The 23120-nt window shown below is 35.1% G+C and overlaps 1 protein-coding gene across 1 annotated transcript in view; it reads right to left on the reverse strand.

Moving 5' to 3' along the window:
- Window positions 1-16044, reverse strand: part of LOC118764606 — a 33980-nt gene extending 17936 nt beyond the window's left edge. The window contains exons 1-2 of the mRNA XM_036505523.1: window positions 15821-16044; window positions 9143-10162 (exon numbers count right to left, since the gene is read on the reverse strand). Coding sequence (XP_036361416.1) covers window positions 9143-10144 — 1002 coding nt within the window. The 5' untranslated portion in view covers window positions 10145-10162; window positions 15821-16044. The remainder of the gene's footprint in view (window positions 1-9142; window positions 10163-15820) is intronic.
- Between the last annotated feature and the right edge of the window lie 7076 nt (window positions 16045-23120).

Below are 23120 nucleotides of genomic sequence, written 5' to 3' on the forward strand. Positions count from 1 at the left end.
ATTTTGTAACAGCAATTTCAACAAATCGAAACCTACAGTGTAAACTGTTGTGCTTGATGTATATATATATATATATACACACACATATATATACATATATATATATATGTATGTATGTATGTATGTATGTATGTATGTATGTGTGTATATATATATATATAATATATATAGGAAACAAGCAACAAGAATGGATTAAAATCTCGGTACGATCGTTTCGTACGAGGACATCTTTAATAAGCTACAAAAAATGCAGTGAAAACAGATGGCTCGTACTCGTCAGCCGAAAAAACATCAGACAATTCCCAAACATCAAAAGGGGTAGATACAAAAGAGGTTGTAAGATTAGCTGCATTGAAGAAAGTTCGATTCGTGGAGATCCGATGAAAGGTTTTAAACCTATAGAATTTATGCATGTCTACATATAGCTCATATTGAATATTTGATCAAGTTGTGTGAAGAAATTTTCGGATACAGTCATGCAAAATTTCTGAAAATCCGAGTAAGAGGCAAAGTGACTGCCATATCATGTAGAGGAAAGTCTGAGTAAAAGCAAAGTGACTGTCATATCGTGTAGAGGAACAGATTGTTATTAAAACTTAGAAGAATCGCAGATAAGTTCGATTTTTTGGAGATCCGATGAAAAAGTCTTGAACTTACAAAAAATGTGTATGTCCTTATAGTTCATAATCCAGCTTTGTGAAGAGATTTCGGGTACAATCATGCAAAAAATATCAGGGAATCCGAATGAGAAGCAAAATGACAGTCTTATATTGTAGCGGTTCAGGTTGTTAATGAATTTATCAAGAATCACAGAAAGAGGAGGAAGGAGGTAGAAATTTAATCAGTTACTGCTATTTAAACTGTCAAAGAGAAAGGAAAGGGGAAGCTAAGGGGATGGGCACAAGTTGATACTAACAGAAAAGTCTAAGTTTGTTTAGAACAAAATTCGAACTGAGGTCAACAATTTATTTCTTTATTTATAAATGTTACTATTAATAGATTGTCAGGTTACAAAAAGGTCATTAGAAAGGAAAGAAAAATGGGGTTGTTTTTAAATGAAATTAAACAATTATATTATTATTATACTATACTATAATACACTACACTATATTATATTATATTATTTTGATATATTATATCACATCACAATACACTACGATAGGTCTGGAATTAGCAGAATTAATTTTTAGTGTAAAAGAAATTAAGAGATTTAACTAACTAATATTTGTAATGGGTTAAAAAATAGACTAAGAAATGGAGATAAAAATAGAGCAAAATTTAATTTATTAATAATATGGTCCAAAAGAAATAAATCAAATAATTTAAGTCAATAAGTATTAAATAGTACCATCAGAGAGAGAAAAAATTATAATCATAGCTAGTTAGATCTTATCTTTCTAGTTAAATATATAATATACTATGTAGGAGTGATATGTAAGTCGAAATGAATTTTATGCAAAATGATTCCAGTATACAGTTATCAATTGAGATATGATTTAAAATATCATTTAAAATATTTAAGAGTCTTAACCCGAGCATGTATACAAGATTTTCCAAGTTCAATTCTGCTGTTTAATTGAATTTCTCCATTATTTCTATACATTAGTATTTCAAATGCTTCCATGGAGCAAAGTTGGCAGCCTACTCTGCTATTTTTATAGGGTTTTGCTCTTCTGACTAATTCCCAATTAAGGTTATATTTGATATTATTGTTTTTTAGTTCCCAAATTTTACTAGAAAGAGTGGTGCTATCAGCCTTATGACGTAATTTAAAGGATGAGAGATAGTTATTCAATCTCTGTTTAAAATTTACAGTGCATCCAACATAAGAGAACTTATTATTATCTGTGGTTACGGAGCACTTATAGATTATGTTAATTAACCCGCATAAATCAGGGGCCGGGCATTTTGATTTAATTCTGCAATTACATCTAGGGGCATTATAATTAGAGGTGGAATACCTTGAGGATAGAAGTTTTATATTACTGTTGCTCGAAGCAGAGCGGGTAAATTTATCATGATTTTGATTATTGTTATTATCTAAAAAAAACTCTATCATTATTGTAGTTAATATTATTATCTAAAATAGTATTATCATTTATAGGTATTCTTACATTTTCATTTGGTTCTAAAGCCCTACTTTCATTATTATTATTATTGGTGCTGCAATCTAAAATAATGTTATCATTATTGCAGTTGATGTTATCTCCTAAAGTAGTATTATCATTTGTCGGCATTCCTACACTATCGTTTGTCTATAACTCTACTATCATTGCTGATATTGTTGATGCTATTAGTATTGATGTCGATATTGTTTTCCAGATGTGTAGTGTTGTTGCTGATAATGTTGTTACTCTCATTCACTGTACTTACATTCATGGCATTATTCCTATTACTAACATAATCATTCCTATTTATGTTATTATTGTTATTAACAATTCCATGGCTTTTGGTTATATTTATTTTATGACATTCATTATTGTTATTATTATTATTATTGTTGCAATTATTACTTTCCGTACTGTTATTACAATTTTCCGTTGTATTTTTATTTTTATTTATTAAATTATTTCTGGCTAGTTTTATGTTATTATTATTGATCTTAGCTATTAAAGTGGACATATTTGGGAGAGTTGAATAAGAACTTCTGACTGTTTTTTTAGAAATAATTTTATGATATCTATGAGAGGATGGGACATTTTTTTCTAGAATTGTTTTGAATCTACCCTGAATATCTGATGAAACCGCGCAGTTAAAAGGGATGTTTAGCCATATTATGTCTTTCTTATTAAATTTCTTCGAATTAGAGTTAGGGCTGCTAGAATTTTTCCCACTAGAGTTAGGGTTATTAGAATTAATCGTACCATCATCAGATTCTTTGTATTTATTAATGTTCCCGTTAGCATGTTTGCTAGTTTTATCCAAGTTTATTTTACCCTTATTATAAGTATTCTCTGTTATGTTTTTATTAATATTCTTAATATCATTAGGGTACTTTGCCGCTGTAAATCTATTTCTACTATCCTTTCTGGTATGGTCATTATTGTTGTCTACGTTACTAATAGTGTGTTTCTTAGTTTTAATTTTATTTAAGGTTGCCTTATCAGGGCTATCTATGTTATGGTCTATGTATTTATCCTTATACTTATCATTACGATTAGATGTTGTATTAGATCCACATCTATGTATCTTTTCGACTTTATCATTTTTGTTGTTTATGTGGTTATTGCTGTTTAATTTACTTAAATTATTATGATGAGTTCCTAGGTTTTCCATATTTTCAAATGTAATTTTCTGGTTATATCCTGCTCTAGATAACGCCTCATTGTAATGTCCTGAGTGTGAGTTAAATATATTAAAATTAGATGATAATTTGGATATTCTTATGGAAATATTTCTAACTAAGGAATTTATTATATTTGGGGGATGATTAGATAATTTATTTACGTAACTAGTGATTTCACCTTCCTTTCTAAATGGATAATGTAGTTTGGAGTTAAGGTCTAAAGTAATATCTAGAAAATTAGCTATTTTAATGTTTGGTTCGTAGGTTATGCTAAGGTTGAAATCTTTAAAGAACCTATTAATCTTCTTTTTAATTCTTTCTATGTGTGATTTATTATTGGTATTTACAACAAACAAAGCATCATCTCTATATAGACCACCTTGCAATTCAGGGATCTCTTTATTAATGCATTTCAGTAGATATGCTCCTACTAAATTGGTTACCTCAGCCGAATCACTTGAGCCCATAGGAATATCGAAAAAGTTAGGGGTATCAGCTCTGGTCCATAATTTTCCCTCAAACTCAATAAATGTTTTTCTAGCTAAAAGTACAATGTCTATTTCTTCTCTAGATATGAGGGAGCGATTCATCGCGAATATAAGCGATTTATTTAATAGGATAGGGGAAATGCTAGAGTAGTAGTTATTTAATGAAGGTTAAATTATTCGTATTAGTTAGGGAATTAAACCATTTAAGGACCTCATCGGTATTTATCCACAGGCTTAAGGGAAGAAGTGGGGTTATTTGGGGTAAGATATTATCTAGGATAGATTTACTAAGTCGGCCAATATCCGACTTAGTTGGACAAATACGTCTTACCGACGGGTTTTCCAGGAAATTCTTTTTATGGTCCTTAAGATTTATCCTAGGTTCGCATGGTACAATTGGTTCAGTTCGGTCTGCTAGATCATATTTTTCCATAATAGCTTTCATTTCTAAGTTAGTTTCCTTCAATTTTCCTTTGGTAGTAGTTTTGTATTTGGAGTTAAGCTCCTTGTTAATTAGATTGCTGTAGAGTGAATAGTCTACTCTATAAAAATTGCCCGTTTTGTCAGCTGGTACTAATATAATATATATAAATATATATATATGCGTGTAGATACATGAATAGACAGAAAAGAGAGAGAGAGAGAGAGAGAGAGACTATATGTGAAACAGCTAGATATATTGATAAATAGATAGAGAGGGTTGGATATGAGAGGGAATATAGTGAATTTATGAGAAAACGTATTTTTCCAAGATCAATTTTCAATCTTTCGCTCGACTATAATGGGAAAATAAGTTCATTTAGATTGCAGCAAATAGTATACACACACAGACACAGACATAGACAAACACACACACACACACATACACACAGAGGCATACAGGTAACAAGGATGTCCAGGTATCAGTGCATTACGGCCGTTTCAAGTGGCTTCATTTAATCGGTCAATGCAAACATTAAATCAATTTGATATAATCCACTCTCCTTGGACGCTTACGACCAATAGATTCCCAACATACAAGATACACCATTATAATTTTGTTAGAAATTTCTTCATCAGTACTAGAGACTAAAATGCATTCCTTCGTTTTGATATTTTTCTAGCAGAATGAATTTAGCGTAACAATACCGAAAGTCTACTAAAATTTAGAGTGGCAGACGTAAATAATGGGGGTCGATAAAGAAGAATGGTGATATAGCTACATTCCCTTATATCCTTATCACATTCAACAGCTCTAATGCATCAAGTAGTCTACACCCCCTTAAAATTAAAACCATTTGGAATTGACAGTTAAGGTCTTCTTGTTGGTGATAAATTAATTAATGTCAGTTGCATTTCCCTACCCCTATTTAACTATGACCATAAAGTCAGCCATACCTCCATAAAAGACTATGTTTCAGAAGATGCCTGTAAGATAACGATATAAAAGGCGACCTGATAACCAGAAATTAGAGGAACAAGGGTAGCGTTACATATTATGATTATCAACTAAAATAGCCTTAAAATAGAAAACAGGAGGTCTCATCGAGATCTAAGTGTAGGAATTAGAAATACGGGGGAAAATGTGCATCTAAACTTAACAATTTTTATGTAATATGATATTAAAATTTAGAAAAAGATTTAAGGAGAAGAGAAGAAGGGTGGATTTAACAATCTGAGCTATAAGAGCTGTGGCCATGCTGGGGCACCGCCCTTTGGTTGCTACATGATTTTACCTCACGAATGCTTTTTAGCAACTGCCATTTGGTGCATGAGAGAGTTCGATGCAGCTGCCCTCATCTGCACCTCCTGCCGTGAAGTTGGTTTATCCGGGACACCTGACAGGAAGAGATCCAGTCCTAATTTAAAGACATCGGCATCCACCCCATGCAGGTCCCTGAGGTTCTTCGGGAGGATATTGACGTGCTGTGGGCCTCTGAAGCCCAGGCTATCACAGTATCTTGTCCTACATCTTGATGGCAAATTTGAAGCCATTGTCACCACGCAGTGGCGCCCAGTTTTGGCATTCGTGTAACTCTCAATGCCAAAGTTTGGGACAAGTCCTTCCAGGATCTTCCAGATGTATATTATGGCATATCTCTCTCGCCTACGCTCCAAGGAATAGAGTTTTAATCTCTTGAGTCTTTCCCAGTAGCTTATATGCTGCACAGAGGCTATCTTCTTCGTGTAGCTTCGTTGGATCGCCTCAAGTTCTGTGATCAACTTGACACTGGATGGTGACCATAGCTGAGAGCAATAGTCAAAGTGGCTTAGGACAAGTGTCTTAAAGAGGACCATCATAGTTTCTTGGTCTCTTGTTCTAAAGGTTCTAAGAATCCATCCGGCCAGCCGTCTACATTTCATTGCCAATTTAGCAACATGTACATGAAAGGTTGCGTCATCACTCATGTAAATACCCATGTCACGCACTGATTGTGCCTCTGGGATTGCAATCCCTACAGGTTCAGTGTATTCATTGGGTATTGCATTTAGTTTTGCATGCTGATAGCATAAAGCTTGAAACTTTTTGTATCATCTGCATAACTTGTGATCGTGGCTCTCTGCGTGGCAGAGGGCATGTCTGAGAGGGCCATTAGGAACAGTAGTGGTCCCAAAACAGGGCCCTGCGGAACACCGCTCACTATTTGCGTGTTAATGGCTACTACCACCTGACTTCTATCCTTCAGAAAGTCATGAAGACATTCTCCCAATTTTCCAACTATGCCAAGATCACGCAGTTTGTGACATATCATTCCATGATCGACTTTATCAAAGGCCTTTGCAAAGTCGAGATATATCACTTCCACATTTGAGTGGTTGAGCAGTAGATTCAGCACCCAGTCATAGTGTTGTAGGAGCTGAGTTAAGCAGCTTCTTCCTGGTCGGAAACCATGTTGGGTGTCAGGCAGCAAGTCATTTTCTTCAAGGAAGGTGATTAGTTTCCTTCTGACTATTCGTTCCATCACCTTGCTGATGTGTGAGATCAGAGAGATAGGTCTGTAGTTCTTGGCCTCCGCTCTGCTACCTCCTTTATGAATAGGGAATATTTTACCTTCCTTCAGTTTTCTTGGAAGTTTGACAGTTGCAAGGAAGCTCTGAAAGCGGAACTGCAGTGGTCTTCCTAGGACTCTCTTACATACTTTTAGAAGGATTGCCGGGAATCCATCGGGGCCAGTAGCTGAGTTTGTTTTCATTTCATCTATAGCCTTTATTACATCGTCTTCCTTTATATTGATGTAATCAATCATCGCTGCCTCTGATTTTATATCTGCAGTGGTAAAGAAGTCAGTTGGATTGCTGATTTGGAAATGCCCAAAGGGTGGAGTGAAAAAACTCTTGAATTGCTCATTTAGTATTTCACTTACCCTCATTGGATTTCCTCTGAGTGTGCCATCCTTTTCAAAGAGCGGCCCTATCCTACAGTGCACCGTAGCTGTTTCTTTGGCATACCTGTAGAAAGCTCTGGGGTTAGATTTTATGTTGTCTATAGCCTAGGCTTCTTTGTCTGCTCTTTCTCTTTCATGGGAGAGTTGCAGACATTTTTCAATTTCCAACAGTTTTATATATATATATATATATATATATATATATATATATATATATATATATATATTATATATATATATATATATATATATATATATATATATATATATGTATATATATATATATATATGTAGGTATGTATGTATGTGTGTATGCGTTTGTGTGTCTGTGTTTGTCCCCCTAACAAAGCTTGGTAACCGCTGGTGGTGTGTTCAGGTCTCCGTAACTTAGCGGTTCGGCAAAAGAGAACGATCGATATAATAAGTACTAGGCTTACAAAGAATAAGTCCTGAGGTCAAATGACTGAAACAAGTAATAGAGTAAAAGTCTATATATAATTTACTATAGAAATTACACCAGAATATATGATTATGGCGTATCGATGCCAATTCGAATTCCGAACACGTAAACACGTAGAATTTTCCTATATGCATGATTAAATGTATACGAATAAATTGTATTGTAAGAAACGCGACTTTAGCATGGCAAAATATATACGCTTAAGGAATAGCAAATATCACTTGGAGAAGTTGTGATAGCATAAAAAAGAAAGCAGATAATAGAATGAGTGAGTTGGGAGAACAGGTGTGAGAGAAAAAGCAGTCTAGGGAAGAAGAATGTCAACGACCATCACTTTTCGTTTGATAGATTGGGTGGTTTACTAAGCTCAATCTCTGACCCAAATTTTAAAGCTACCGCACTGGTGGCTTTCTACGTTGCAGAAAGCTTATTTTATTTATTTATTTGTTTAGTCAGATAGCTTTTACCTACTTTTTGACTTTTCCTCTGACGGTCAATCTTCACTCCTAGTTTTGACGCATGAACATCGGTGTATAGCTGCATCTCTTTAAGTTTTACAAAAACATCTGCTGGGACGAACATACTGATATTTCTGCCTTGTCCTTGTGAAAGTCTCATTTCATTATTCAAACTCACAGTCTCTGGTATTGTTTCCCAACGAACACGAAGAATTGTTGTTGTTTAGGTGCCACATTCTGCCGCAGTAACGGTCCTAGTCATTAATGTTGAAAATTGTGTCTTTGAGCTGATGGCATTGAAGATGCCCAGGGACGCGTTGTGTCCTTAAGCCCGACACTTTATTTCCCATTGCTCCTGTCAGTAAGTTATAATTAATTCAAAAGCTGTGTCACGCCGAGTCTCTTTGAGAATTACGTTAAGGGTACGCGTGTTTATGGAATGCTCAACCACTTGCACGTTAATTTCCCAAGCAGGCTTTTCCATTGATCGGATGAACTGTAAACTTCGTTATCGTAATTTATGGAATTCCAGTTTATTTACCTTACTAAAGGTAGCATTGAAAAGGGGTAACAAGTTACCATCAGTTAAGCGATAAATATATAAAATTAGAATTACATAAAGGACGCATTTGGGTGGTGAGATGGCAAGATCATTAGCACATCGCTTAAATAGCATAGTGGCATTTACTCTGAATCTTTACAATTCCCTCTGATGTCAAGTTTACCTGTAATCCCTTCTGTGTCGATAGAATATAATACCAGTAAAGTACTGTAATCTATATAATTGGAAGCGTTCTAATTCTTTAAAATCCAGCGTTTCGTTCAGAGAAATGTTGCGATCTCGGTCATTTATACACCATGAAAACCTGGTAAGTGGCCTTGTGGGCCCCAAGGCTCCAGGAGCAAACGAGGAAATAATACTGGTAATTTATTTTTAAAGTTTTGTAAATTAGCAATGAGTCTACTGATTTACTTTACATCATATGATTTCCAATCGAATTTACTCAAATTGCTGGCAATAATCTAGGAAGCTTTTATTTTAGGACATTATTTCCTGAATTTTTGAAAAATGATATGATACTTACATTTTTGTGAAGATTCATGCCTGTATGAAGTGTCTTAACGGATAGCAGAAAAACTAATGTTGGTAACATACATATGAATACTAGTTCTTCTTGGCTAAGAAAATTGTTTATAAGGCCAGCAAATATGGTACAGAGACCTAGTATCATATTTAAAATTATTGCCGATATGCTATACTTAATAATTTTGTTGACATCCCCCAGTAAGTTGCACATTTCTTCGTGTTTCGTACAATAATGCACAATCATTTTGTTTCGGTAATTCCACTCAGCATTCGGTTGTATTTCACATCCTGACACGAAAAACGCCTGGCACTTTTCCCTCAAAACTCTGAATTCTAAAACAAGGTATTCGATTAAAAACCAGGAAAAGTTGGCTTGGGGTAAAATTTGCAAAGCAACTAGTACAAATACCCACCAAGCGACAAAAATTGGCAGAGAAAATATATTATCATTTAAAGGAAAAGGATAAAAAAATATATCAAAAATGCCGGATTCATTACGCAATAGGGGCAAAATACATGCTAAAATCGGATGCATTATAAGCACTAAGAGAATTTGAAGAATGGTTCTGATTTTCGCTATTTTAAACAAAAAGGAGATCCTATCATCACAATCATCACACACACACAAAAGTGTGCTATTCATAAAATTTTCTTTCAATGTTTTATATTGTTTGATTTTCGATACCATTATGAAGAAATTTAAATAGGAGCAAAATTTCCATTGTATCAGCATAAGGACAGTCAAGGTCTTAGGAAAAGACTCCAAGATAAAAGTTTTGTATGAATAAGATAAAAACAACGCACAGTCTGATAGAGTAAGGAGGTAGACCATTCGATATAAAATATACTGGCACTTCTTCTTAAGATTTGATGTACTTAACGGTATCTTCTCATCATTGATAAAGAAGAACTTCTCCCATAATTCAAATAATTTTTTCCATCTACTTCGGTAAACCTTATCTTCTCTAACTTCACTGAATTTTTCGTGAGTTTTCGACATATTTGATCTACCAAGTAACTGCAAAAACGAACAGATATAAAAGTTAATCAACAGAAACAATATCCCCTTCATTTATAATATTCACATAAATAATATTCACATTCTGAAGTGATAATGAAATAAAGTTGATATTCATACAGACGTATGAACACAGAAAAGTAATGGAGCACATAATCATGATTGATTTAATAACAAAACAAAGCAATTGAAATTAATTGATGAATACAGTATGTGAAAGTTTTGAATTCATGATTGTTTACTAGATAAATCATAGTCGGAACTACTAATGTTATATACATACATACGAACACACGCACGTATGTATGTATATATATATATATATATATATATAGATATATATATATATATATATATATATATAAATAATAAATATTAGGGAATATATCCAAATTTACAGGGAAAAAAAAATCAGATTTAGGATTAAATCCAATTTTATAGTAAAATATTATAAAATATTATTTGAGACAAAACCACTATTTTGCAAAACAAACAAGGAAAGACTTAATCAATACATAAAATTTAATAAATAGTCAAAAAATTCATAATTTGTAACTGAATTATTGGAAGTCCACCTGAAGATTGTCGATCAAGACAAGAAACGATTGTAGTGGCGGTTTTTTTGACTATTTATTAAATTTTATGTATTGATTAAGTCTTTCCTTGTTTGTTTTGCAAAATAGTGGTTTTGTCTCAAATAATATTTATATATATATATATTATATATATATATATATATATATATATATATATATATATATGTACGTATATATATATATATATATATATATATATGTATATATATATATATGTAGGTATGTATATATGGATGGATGGATCAAAACAGTTTGATTCAAACCTTTTAGTACCCTTGAGTTTCCAGCGAGATGCTAACCGTCAACCATTTTTGAATTTGTATTTCATATTCAATTTCAGTTTTAAATTCAAAATGGTTGGCGACTAGCATCGCGCTTGAAACTGAACAGTACCAATGAATATGAATCAAAATCTTTTGATCCATACAATAAATTGGTTGAATGACTTTTTACGTTTCTCCATTCACTCTTCCAACAATTTCATTGCCTTTCTCGACATTTCAGTAAACGTACACAAATCCGCTCTCACTACCTCCATCCACTACACACACACACCGACTCACTCTCATACCTCAAATTCTCCTCCTCCCACCCTATACACACCAAGCTCTCCATTCCCCACTCCCAATTCCTCCGACTGCGCAGGCTCTGCAGTGACAACTATGACTTTGAGACTTCGTCTCATCTCATGGCTCACCACTTCATCATTCGTGGATATCCCCTCACCACTATCCACACAGCCCTTGCCAGATCATGTTCCGTAGACCATGCCTCTACTCTCTCTCTCTCTTTCTCTCATCCTGCGCTTGTCCCACCAATACTTTCTCCCGTTTCCTCTCACCTACCACCCCTCTACCCTTCCCTCCAACGCATCATACTCTGAGCCTTCCAGCGACTACAATCCGGCTCCTCCACGTGACTTCCTGGTCCACAGATTCTTCTATAACACCACCTCCTAATCTGGCTCGTTCTCCTGCTCCTGCACACGCTGCCGCACTTGCCCTTACCTCTCCAACACCACCATCATCCCTATCACATTACTGACTCCTTTACCTGCACTTCTACCAAAGTCATTTACTGCATCTCCTGCTCTTCATGCCCTTCTCTGTACATCAGTCAAACGGAACGCCGCTTAGTTGACCGGTTCGTGGAGCACCTCCGAGACATTAGACACAGCAATGACACCCGGCCTCGCACCATTTCCGCTCTATCGATCATTCATTACAACACATGTCAGTGTTCAGACTGTATTTGCACAGGGGCTATCCGGACTCACGATTTAGCCGTGAACAGGAATTAATCTTCTCTCTTCCCTCCTTTCATCCACATGGCCTCAACTCCCCTTCTCCTTTAAATTCCTTTCTCTTCCTTCATCTGACAGCTACTTCCTCTCTTCGCTCCTACCCACCTCTTTTCTCCTCTCTTGCTTTGGAACCATCTCTGGACAGTTCTGATGTCAACAAGACCACTACTAAAGGTCCACTTGATAATCCGTTGAGCTTATGAGGCAGGATGGCCCAGTTTGTATGCATACGAGAAAATCACTTAACATAGTTTGGTTTTCATAATGTCTGTGGGTAAAACATTTTGTATACCAATATTGTTGGTATAGAAAATGTGTCAAGATTAAATGCAAGGTATACATAATTTAGTTTTTAAATGACGGAAATAACAACCTATCTATCTATCTATCTATCTATCTATCTATCTATCTATCTATCTATCTATCTATCTATCTATCTATCTATCTATCTATCTATCTATCTACCTATTTGTCTATCTATATATATATGTGTGTGTGTGTGCATGTGTGTGTGCGCGTGTATTTATTACGGTGAAGAAGGCGAGATGGTGTGAGAGTGTTGCTACGGTATTCTCCTCCGTTAACGGGAACAAAACCCGAATTTAAAACGCTAGATGATGATGATGATGATCACGATGACGATGAGGATATATATATATATATATATATATTATATATATATATGGTGGTGACCCCCTTCGGTCAGACACTGACCATGGGTTTGCACCTAGAGAGTTACCCTCTGAGGCACAAGTCTGAGCAAGGTTGTTTTATGGAAGACCAGCAGTCGCCCATGCATACCGGCCTCCCCTATCCACGTCACCGATGTTGTCCAAGGGAAAGGCAAGGGCAATACAGCTTGGCACCTGTGACGTCGCAACTCATTTCTACAGCTGAGTGAACTGGAGCAACGTGAAATAAAGTGTCTTGCTCAAGAACACAACACGCAGCCCGGTCCGGGATTCGAGCTCATAACCTCACGATCGTAAGCTCGATGCTCTAACCACTGAGCCACGCGCCTTCACTATATATATATATATATATAATTTGATACTTCTTAATCTTATTTCGGCCAGTATTGGCCCACATTTTGTCTAACTTAATAGCACCAGCTGCCAAAAATAAAGCATATCTACACATTTATATACATATATATATATATATATATATGTTTATGTGTTTGTATGTGCATGTGTGTGTGTGTACAAATAAGCATGCAATTATTTGCAAACATTTACATATATGCAGAAGTAATGAGACTTAAAATGAAGCGATGGGAAAGAACAGGAATTTTGCTTATAAAAAGATCGAAAGTATTACAAGTTAAAGTTAACATACCTTCGTTCATTAAACTACGCACAATATTCCAGCGGAAAGTGTTAACGAACTAAGCGTTTTTTCATGATTCAATGCTTTATATTTGTTCGTGCACAAGAACGAAATAGATAAACAGCGTTTAATCAGAAACTCGTACAAACAAATAGAATTAACTGCTTATCTCATTATAAATATATACTGTAACATATGTCAGATGCATGTCAGTATGTATGTATGTATGTATGTATGTATGTATGTATGTATGTATGTATGTATGTAGTATGTATGTATGTATATATATATATATATGTATATATATATATATATATATATATTATATATATATATATATATATATATATATATATATATATATGCATGCATGTATACATATATAGATATATACATACTTCATATAAGTATATATATGTATATGCGCATATATGTATATATACATATACAGAAATATATGTATATATATACGTACACTCACACACACACACACACACACATATATATATATATATATATATATATATATACATACACACATGTAATATACATATATAGGTATACACATACTTCATATAAGTATATTTATGTATTTGTGCATATATATATATATATACACATATACAGAAATATATATATATATATATATATATATATATATATATATACATATACATATACATATATATATATATATATATATATATATATATACATCTAAGTTATATATATATATATATATAACAAAGTGACACATACTTCATATAGTATATATGTATATGTGCCTATATGTATATATATACATACATATGCAGAAATATATATACATATATATATATATGTGTATGTATATGTATGCATGTATGTACATAATACAATTAACGTTACGTAGCTTTAATCTTTTTCATGTATAATAATTAAAATCAAACATTTATTGTAGGTCGAGTCTGTCATGAGACTTATCTATCTCATTAAATCTCACAAGTGAGATAGCAATTGATATTGTTGTATCATGAATGCATACATATTAAGAAATAAAAAATAAATATACATATAAATAAATAAATAAAAAAAATATATATATATATATATATATATATATATATATATATTTACATATAGAAGTATGACACTTGTGTTGTAAATGCGATGTGTTGTAAATGAAAACAAGCCCCTTTAGCAAATATTTTGCGAGGATAATTTGCAATTTTATTTGTTCTTTCGTTATTCTCTAAATTGCCTATATAGGAGTGGCTGTGTGGTAAGTAGCTTGCCTACCAACCACATGGTTCCGGGTTCAGTCCCACTGTTTGGCAACTTGGGCAAGTGTCCTCTGCCATAGCCTCGGGCCGACCAAACCCTTCTGAGTGGATTTGGTAGACGGAAACTGAAAGAAGTCCGTATATATGTATGCATATATATATATATATATATATATATATATATATATATATATATACATTGATGTATGTATGTATGTTTGTGTGTATGTTTGTCCATTCAACATCACTTGTCAATTGATGCTGGTGTGTTTACGTCCCGGTAAACTAGCGGTTCGGTAAAAGACACCGATAGAATAAGTACTAGGCTTATAAAGAATAAGTCCTGTGGTCGATTTGCTCGACTAAAAAAGCCGGTGCTCTAACATAGCCGCAGTTAAATGACTGAAACAAGTGAAAGAGTGTATATATATATATAGCAAGAGAACAAAAGTATGAAAGGGTCCTGGATATTATGTAAATAGAGGAATTTATCCGTACATAGTTTCGGATGTCAGGGCAGAAACCCTCGCCGGTATCTCTTCAGTTACCGTGCCAGCGAAAACATGCTATAAAAATCACCGTTAAAACAAAGGGAAATTACTGTGTGATTGACCGTTATTAAGACAAAATAACTATTAGAATGACCGCTAAGGATGGGGTGGAAGTAAATTTAAGGGAGTAAAATTGTTCATATTAATTGCGTAAGCGCGAATGTCGATACATGCACATGCGCACACTCATGTACATGCGCCTATATGAATATACTCATCTACCCTCACTTGAAACTGACACACGCTCACCCACACATTCGCCAAAAAATATATACATGCACGCATACACGCTCGCACACACACGCACAAAACATGTTGATACACACATCTATAAACGCACATACACACGAAAAATAGGGCTAACGGCAAAATACAGAAAAATGCGTAAAAATTCTAAAAAAATAAACATTAAGACTAAAACACGTATATATATAAACACATACTCGCATGCACGCACACATACCCGTCTGTATACGCACATGCCCGCACAAAAATTCCATATACACGTCTATATACGCACAAGAAAAATGCAGGGTGAAAGGTAGAAAGATTGTGTGTAAAAAATATATGAGCAATATCTCTATAAATATGTGAAAAAATATATAAAATTTACTTACGAAATATAATTAAAAAGTATAGAGAGATAAAAAGCTTGTATGTGGACACAATATAGAAAGGAAGTCCTATCTGTAATCTCGGGGGGACCAAAAACGTAACAAATATTTAGCCATATATGGACATGAACCGAAAAGTTCAGTTCTAGAATTTAGACATGTGGTGGCGGTCTAAGCTCCTTTTTCAGATGACCCATCTTTCCATATCACAAAGACCGCACTTTCCACGGCCGTTGGTGCAGGGCTTACACTTCTTCCAATGGATGTTGTAACTGACACCTTTATCTTTTAAGGACCATATATGACTGGATAATTCGGTGGTTTTCCTTTTATTCCAGTGCCTGAAGCTCAAGGTGTGATTATTGAACCTGGTTTTGAAAATACCCTCTGTAAGACCCACGTATTTCTTCGTCGAATCCGTGTTCTTATTGGATATAGAGTCCACGGTGGTTTCATAAATGATGGTATCGGACATGCAAGCTCCATTTAGCGAGCACGAATTTTTATCCTTGCTTGAAGAGCTGGTTTTATATTGTGGTTTTTGTGTGTTGTGTGCGATGATATTTTTAAAATTAGTTGTTGAGATGAAGTTGATTTTTAAGTTATGTATATTGGAGAGCTTTTTGTAACTATGGTTGACTGGAAAATGTCTATCTATCAGTACTAAGAAATACTTGCCTATATTAAAGGTCACTTCGGGTGAGTAGGGAATGTGAACAAGGTAGTTTTTCTATTCCTTTGTTTCCTTTTCTTTATTATTGGACTGGTGGCAGGTGCATAGGTTATTTCCTCGCTAAATTGTTTGAGCCTTATTATATACTGGTGCAACGCTATTAAAAATCTCCCTATCGAAGGAGGGACTAGAAATTCTTTTGCTAATGTTTTTAACTAAATATTTAAATACTATGGGGGATGGCAGGTACCCACATTAATATAACTAAGTCTATCGTTGGGCTTCCTTAGGAAGGACATTATCCATTTGAGGATAACTTGAGGTTTATTCTTATTTAGACCTTAGGATAGAAATAGGAAATTGACAACCGTCATGTTGGTGTCTGTAGTTATGCTAGGACCGAAAGTTTCCGGTTTGTATCTTGGATCGACGTTGTTTGTTTTCAGAAAAAAGGGGTGTGGTACCTTTTTGCGCCCATCTTTATTTCAGAAAACCTGCTGTCATCTCTGAGCGTTCTTCTTTCGTTATTTCTTGTTACTGCGACCGTGGTTTTGTACCAGTGTGAACAATTTTCTGCTGCTTCTAGTACATAGAGCCGGCAAAGATATTGTACGATAATTTAAATATATTTAGCTGTTTTATTTACATTAATCTGAGACATATAATGATGGGAAGTAATTGTATATCTATGGGTGAAAGTGTTGCAGTATATCCAACAATTTTTATTTCCTAATTCGGTACTTTTCGCCTGCGTGTGTCAGTCATAATAAACATGTTGAATGTATTTTGTATTAAAACTTTGTTACAAGAAAGTTGTATACCAGGAAATCAAGTATCAGTAAAACCCTGTTCAAATATTTTTTGTACTTAAGTTTGCCTTATTTTGTATTTTTCTTATATTGTAGCTACCGTACACTTGCCATACGTTTGTATATATTCGCATGCCATACAAAGAAACAGATAGTGGGAGGCACTAAATAAAAACATAGATTTTACAACGTTTATGGCATTCAACGAAGTTACGTATACTGATTCATTTAATTTTGTAAATTATGTTTAATGGTTTGTTTACCGAGCACTATATCAAGGTTGTAAAATTATTAGTTGACACGTAAGTATTCGCCGATACGTTGATCATGTCTATATATTTAATAGACTCAGTCTATTGTTTGATAATTTATAACGTTTACAGCAGCTTAATCACCTGTCAGGTAAGTTGATCATGTCTAAATTTTGATTTGTAGCAATTCCTGAAATATTCGTGATTGATACAGTATGGTTTGTGCATGACATGATAAAGCAGGGAGCACGAATGCAGAATTGCATGTATGGATAAATATAGTTCAAATTTATAAAGAAACAAAGACGAAGACATGCATAGGAACAACAAGCAAGTGTATTAGTTTGACGCTCGGGAAAAATGGAAAAGTATTTTACGTTTCGAACCTATGCTCTTCGACAGAAAGGAATCAGGAATAGAGAGAGAGAGCGACAAGGCACGTGTTGAGTTCATTGGTCCAACATAGCAAATGTATAAATGTAAATATATGTATGCATTTATATTTTTACACATATACACGCACCCATGTAGAGGCACATGGGCTAGTGGTTAGAGCACTTACCACTAGGATCACGGGTTCGAATCTCAGACCGGGCGATGTGTGCGTTTATGAGCGAGACACCTAAGATCCACGCGGCTCCGGCGGAAGGTAATGGCGAACTTCTGCTGACTCATTCGCCACAACTTTCTGTCAATCTTTCCTCCTGCATCTTGCAGCTCACCTGCGACGGACGGGCGTCCCGTCCAGGAAGAGGAACCTATACACCAAGGGAAACGGGAAACCGGCCCTATGAGCCAAGCGTGGATGGAAAAGGAACAAATAACAACAACACGCACACATATAGAGAGAGACTTGGAATCAATCAGCTGGTGCAACTTCATTAATCAAACATTTCGCATATCGGAAGCCAGTATGTTGCCTGGGTCATCGGAAGAGGATGCATATCCTCTAGGGTTCCTACGCGCAAAGGCTTTACATCGTTGTAGCCCTCATCACTGATCTGACGTCCCAGCTACTCTTACAACTGACTAGTATTCGACCTGATGTCCATTTCCAGATCATTACTTCCTCATAGGTTTCATTATTGTTTTCAAGCCGATTGTTGGCTCTTTCAAATATCGCCAGTACCCCTTGCAATGTGGAAATCTATTTGCCGATGTTTAACACCAGTTGACAACAAATACTGTCTATCTGTCTTCTTCTCCATCCGTCTGTTTGTCCGTCTGTCTGTCTATCTGTCTGCCTGTCTGTACGTACGTATGAAATAGACCACATTAGTTATTAACTGTGATGTGAACAGAACAATGTAATATTAAAATGTATCCCAATATAGCGATACCATACAGACGTAGGATACATACAACATACACGCGTTACTCTCTCTCTCTCTCAATCATCCTCTTCTCTTTCTCTCTCTAATATTCTACCTACCTACCTACCTACCTACCTACCTACCTACCTACTTACCTACCTACCTGCCTGCCTACCTACCTGCCTACCTATCTACGTGCATACCTACCTACCTACATAATACCTACCTACCTACCTACCAATACAAGGGGCTGCTGAAATGTTCCTAGCTTTGGGTAAAAGGAAATACAAGAGGATCGAATAATTATGATTTTAATTCAACATATTTTCCTCTCAGATGCACACACTTATTGCGGTGATCTTTCAGTTTTTCTGAGTCATATAAAAGAATTTGGAAATCTGCATCTCCAACCAAGCCTTTCGCGATACTTTTCAGTCAGTAATTAGAAGCACGCCCTCGGATTTTTCATTTGTTATTCTGTAGCATCTTCAGTTTCTAATTTTAAAGTTTTAATCTCTGTATGCTTAATTTTAGTTTACTCTTTTACTCTTTTACTTGTTTCAGTCATTTGACTGCGGCCATGCTGGAGCACCGCCTTTACTCGAGCAACTCGAACCCGGGTCTTATTCTTTGTAAGCCCAGTACTTATTCTATCGGTCTCTTTGCCGAACCGCTAAGTAACGGGGATATAAACACACCAGCGTCGGTTGTCAAGCGATGTTGGGAGGGGACAAACACAGACACACACACACATACATATATATATATATATATATATATATAATATATATATATATATATATACATATATACGACGGGCTTCTTTCAGTTTCCGTCTACCAAATCCACTCACAAGACTTTGGTGAGCCCGAGGCTATAGTAGAAGACACTTGCCCAAGGTGCCACGCAGTGGGACTGAACCCGGAACCATGTGGTTGGTAAACAAGCTACGTACCACACAGCCACTAATATTCTATTTTGAAATTTTTCGCTTTTAGTTATAAAATTTAAAATCTAAACTGAACTTTTACATTTATTTTCATTTTCTTCTCATTTCTATTTTTATATTGAAGTGCTCTGGTTATAAAAACACTAAAATTTTAAATGTCTAAATTTCAAAATTTAAGCCTTAAATTTTATAAAAGATCTTTTTTCGTTTTCACCAGTTTATAATTCTACATTATCCTTATCCTTTATTCAAATTTAATTTTCAAAAATGTTAAATTGATAATGCTTTTGAATTTCAATTTTATAATTTTAATTCGAATTTTTTCTTTTTATTACTCTAATATATTTTATTTCATTTCTTTAAATTTCAACAATTAATAAGAAAAGTTTTTTCGACATAAGTCCCATAATTAGGTTTCGAAGAGTTCTCCCCCTTGAACGCTCACTCGTCTCGCTTCACCAGACGTATTTTCGCTAGTATTAAACATAGTTACTACTGAAGAACAAGAATGAGTATGAGATACATAGCTTCCTTCCAGATCTACCAAGTCATTTTCGTAGAAGTTTTGTATTCTGTCGCAAATTCAGAAACGATTTTATGCATCAAAAAAAAAAAAAAAAGCGAAATGAAAAGGGAGAAATACAGTTGGAGTTTTATAGAAATATTTGCTTTAATATTTGATTTAACATACACCTGCGCTTAAAATGTATCCCCGTTCAGTCAATATTTGAATATATTTTCGTATTTCATTTATCAAAATATTTCCATTTTATCACAATTCAGTCCTGTAATAGACTCTAGTTCTTCCATCACAATTCTTATTTGGTCTCTCTCTTTCTCTCAATCTCTCTCTCAATCTCTCTTTCTCAATCTCTCTGTCTCTCATACGCACACAGACATATTTGAGATACTTGACTTTTCTGTCAATCACTCGCCAAATCCACATTAATCCTATATTCCCTAGCAATACACTTTTTGTTTAAATAAATTTTAGCTGCGAAAACCTTTCAGTTTAAAAGTAGCTTCTTCTGGTGACATTTTCAGGTTAAATTTACCCAGCTACATACATTTAAAAAGTGAATACATTGAGTAATGAGGAATTGTAATGGACAAACTGTATCGCATTCGTATATGTATGTAGTAATAATAATAATAATAATAATAATAATAATAATAATAATAATAATAATAATAATAATAATAAGTGACACAAAAAGAATAAGACCTTGATGTGGACATTATGAATGCAGGAGAATATTGTGAGAATATGGTTGCGTGTATTTTTACCTTTTATAATTTTTTCTGCCTTTTAGAGTAACTTTTATTCAACGGTTTTTCGTAGCGTCTGTTTCCATTAATAGCCGATGAGAATGGATCATAGCTATATTAGCTCCTGCATTTGAAACTCCGAGAACTATTGTGACAACTTACTAATTTCCTAAACTACACATGCAAAGGTCGTTTATGTAATTTATGAAGAGTAGCGGACCCAAGACAGTCCCCTGTGGAACACCGCTGGTGACATTTGCTGGGCTTGAGTGGACTCCATCAACTAGAACGTTGTGTTCTATTCGCCAGGAAATACTTATTCCAGTGTAGAACTTTTCCACGGATTCCAACATTTGCCAATTTTGAGAGTAGGATATTATGGTCTACCCTGTCGAACGCTTTACTGAAGTCAAGATATATGACGTCAGAGTTCGAACCTGTTCCCAAGGCTTTGAGTACATCTTCAATGTGGTGTAAGAGCTGTGTTAGACAATCCCTGCCACAGCGAAAGCCATGCTGATTTGCATTTAGGAGTTTGTAGGTCTCCAGGAAGTCAGCTATCCTTGATGTGGAAGGTGAGTGAGATTGGGCGATAGTTGAGTGCGAGGGATCTGTTTCCCTGTTTGAAAACCGGGATGACCGACTAGGATAGAAACTGTTTCGGTATATAACCTGCATCTAACGAATTTCTCCAGAGGTTGGTCAGAGGGACTGCAAGTTGGTGTCTACATTCCTTCAGGAGACTAGCGGGGAATCTATCAGGGTCTACAGCAGAGTAGTATTTGACCTCATTTATTGCTGCTACGATGTCAGTGGCAGTGAAGGTTATGTCTGAGATTTTATGTTGGGAGTCAACTTCGTTCGCTTCTCTTACGTCAATATCAGTGGGAACACTAAAGACAGAGCAGTATTGTTTCTGCAATATTTCTGCCATTCCTTTAGCATCGTGTTGGGGAATGCCGTTATCATCAATCAATGGCCCAATGGGTGAGACAATGGTTCTATGCTTATTTGCATAAGAATAGAACACTTTTGGGTTCAGTTTGATGTTTTTGATTACCCACTGTTCCTCCACAGCTCTTTGATTTTCAATGGAGGTTTTCATGTCGGTCTGCAGATGAAGTTTTTCCAGCTCTAGCCTTTTAATTGTTGTTGAATGTGGATGTTGTGTGTGGGAATATTGTTGACGTCGTGACGTCCACTGATAAAGAATAAGCTACTAATTTTCTATCTGTTATGTATGGTGTTTGTTACGTTTTTATCAGTTGTGCTGGTCATCCGGTGACAGGCGAACACTCATACATTGTCTTCAACAGGAGAGTCCATTATCATATATATATATATATATATATATATATATATATATCCTTTACTTGTTTCATTCATTCGTCTGCGGCTCTGCTGCAGTACTGCTTTCAAGGAGATTTTATTTGAATGAATCAGCCGAAATCGGGAAGCAAGTTTCTCACTACAGTCACGCCTGCGCATATGCATATATACATACATACATACATACATACATACATACATACATACACACGAAATGCATGTATGTGTATGTATATGCGCAGGCGTGGCTGTGAGGTGAGAGGCTTGCTTCCCGACGTTTCGACTTCCCGATCACATTGGTCGATTGATTCGAATAAAAAATTCAAGGTGGTACCAAAGCAGAGCCGCAGTTGTCATAGTGAACCACTGAAATCTACGAGGTTTTTTCATAGAAATTGCAATTATATATATATATATATATTTTCTCCGTCTGGATGGGACACCGGTCGGTCGCAGTAATACACATTTTTGCCAGTTGAGTGACTGGAGCATCCCTCACCCTCACAGAGACCTCAAAAGACATTTTAAAATCTACAAAGATCAGAACTTAACTGCATCACTTGGTGATCCAAAACTGCATCTCTTGGTGGTCCACTAACTCTATGTGGGTGTTGTTCAGAACATTGTCTGGTTTAAGAAGCCACATGCGATGGCATGGTGGTTCTAAGGTGTAGGTACAGAAGGTAGTCAAACTCTGCATAAGGGGTAGA

The sequence above is a fragment of the Octopus sinensis genome, linkage group LG8 (assembly GCF_006345805.1).
Source record: "Octopus sinensis linkage group LG8, ASM634580v1, whole genome shotgun sequence".
Classification (NCBI taxonomy): Eukaryota; Metazoa; Mollusca; class Cephalopoda; order Octopoda; family Octopodidae; genus Octopus; species Octopus sinensis.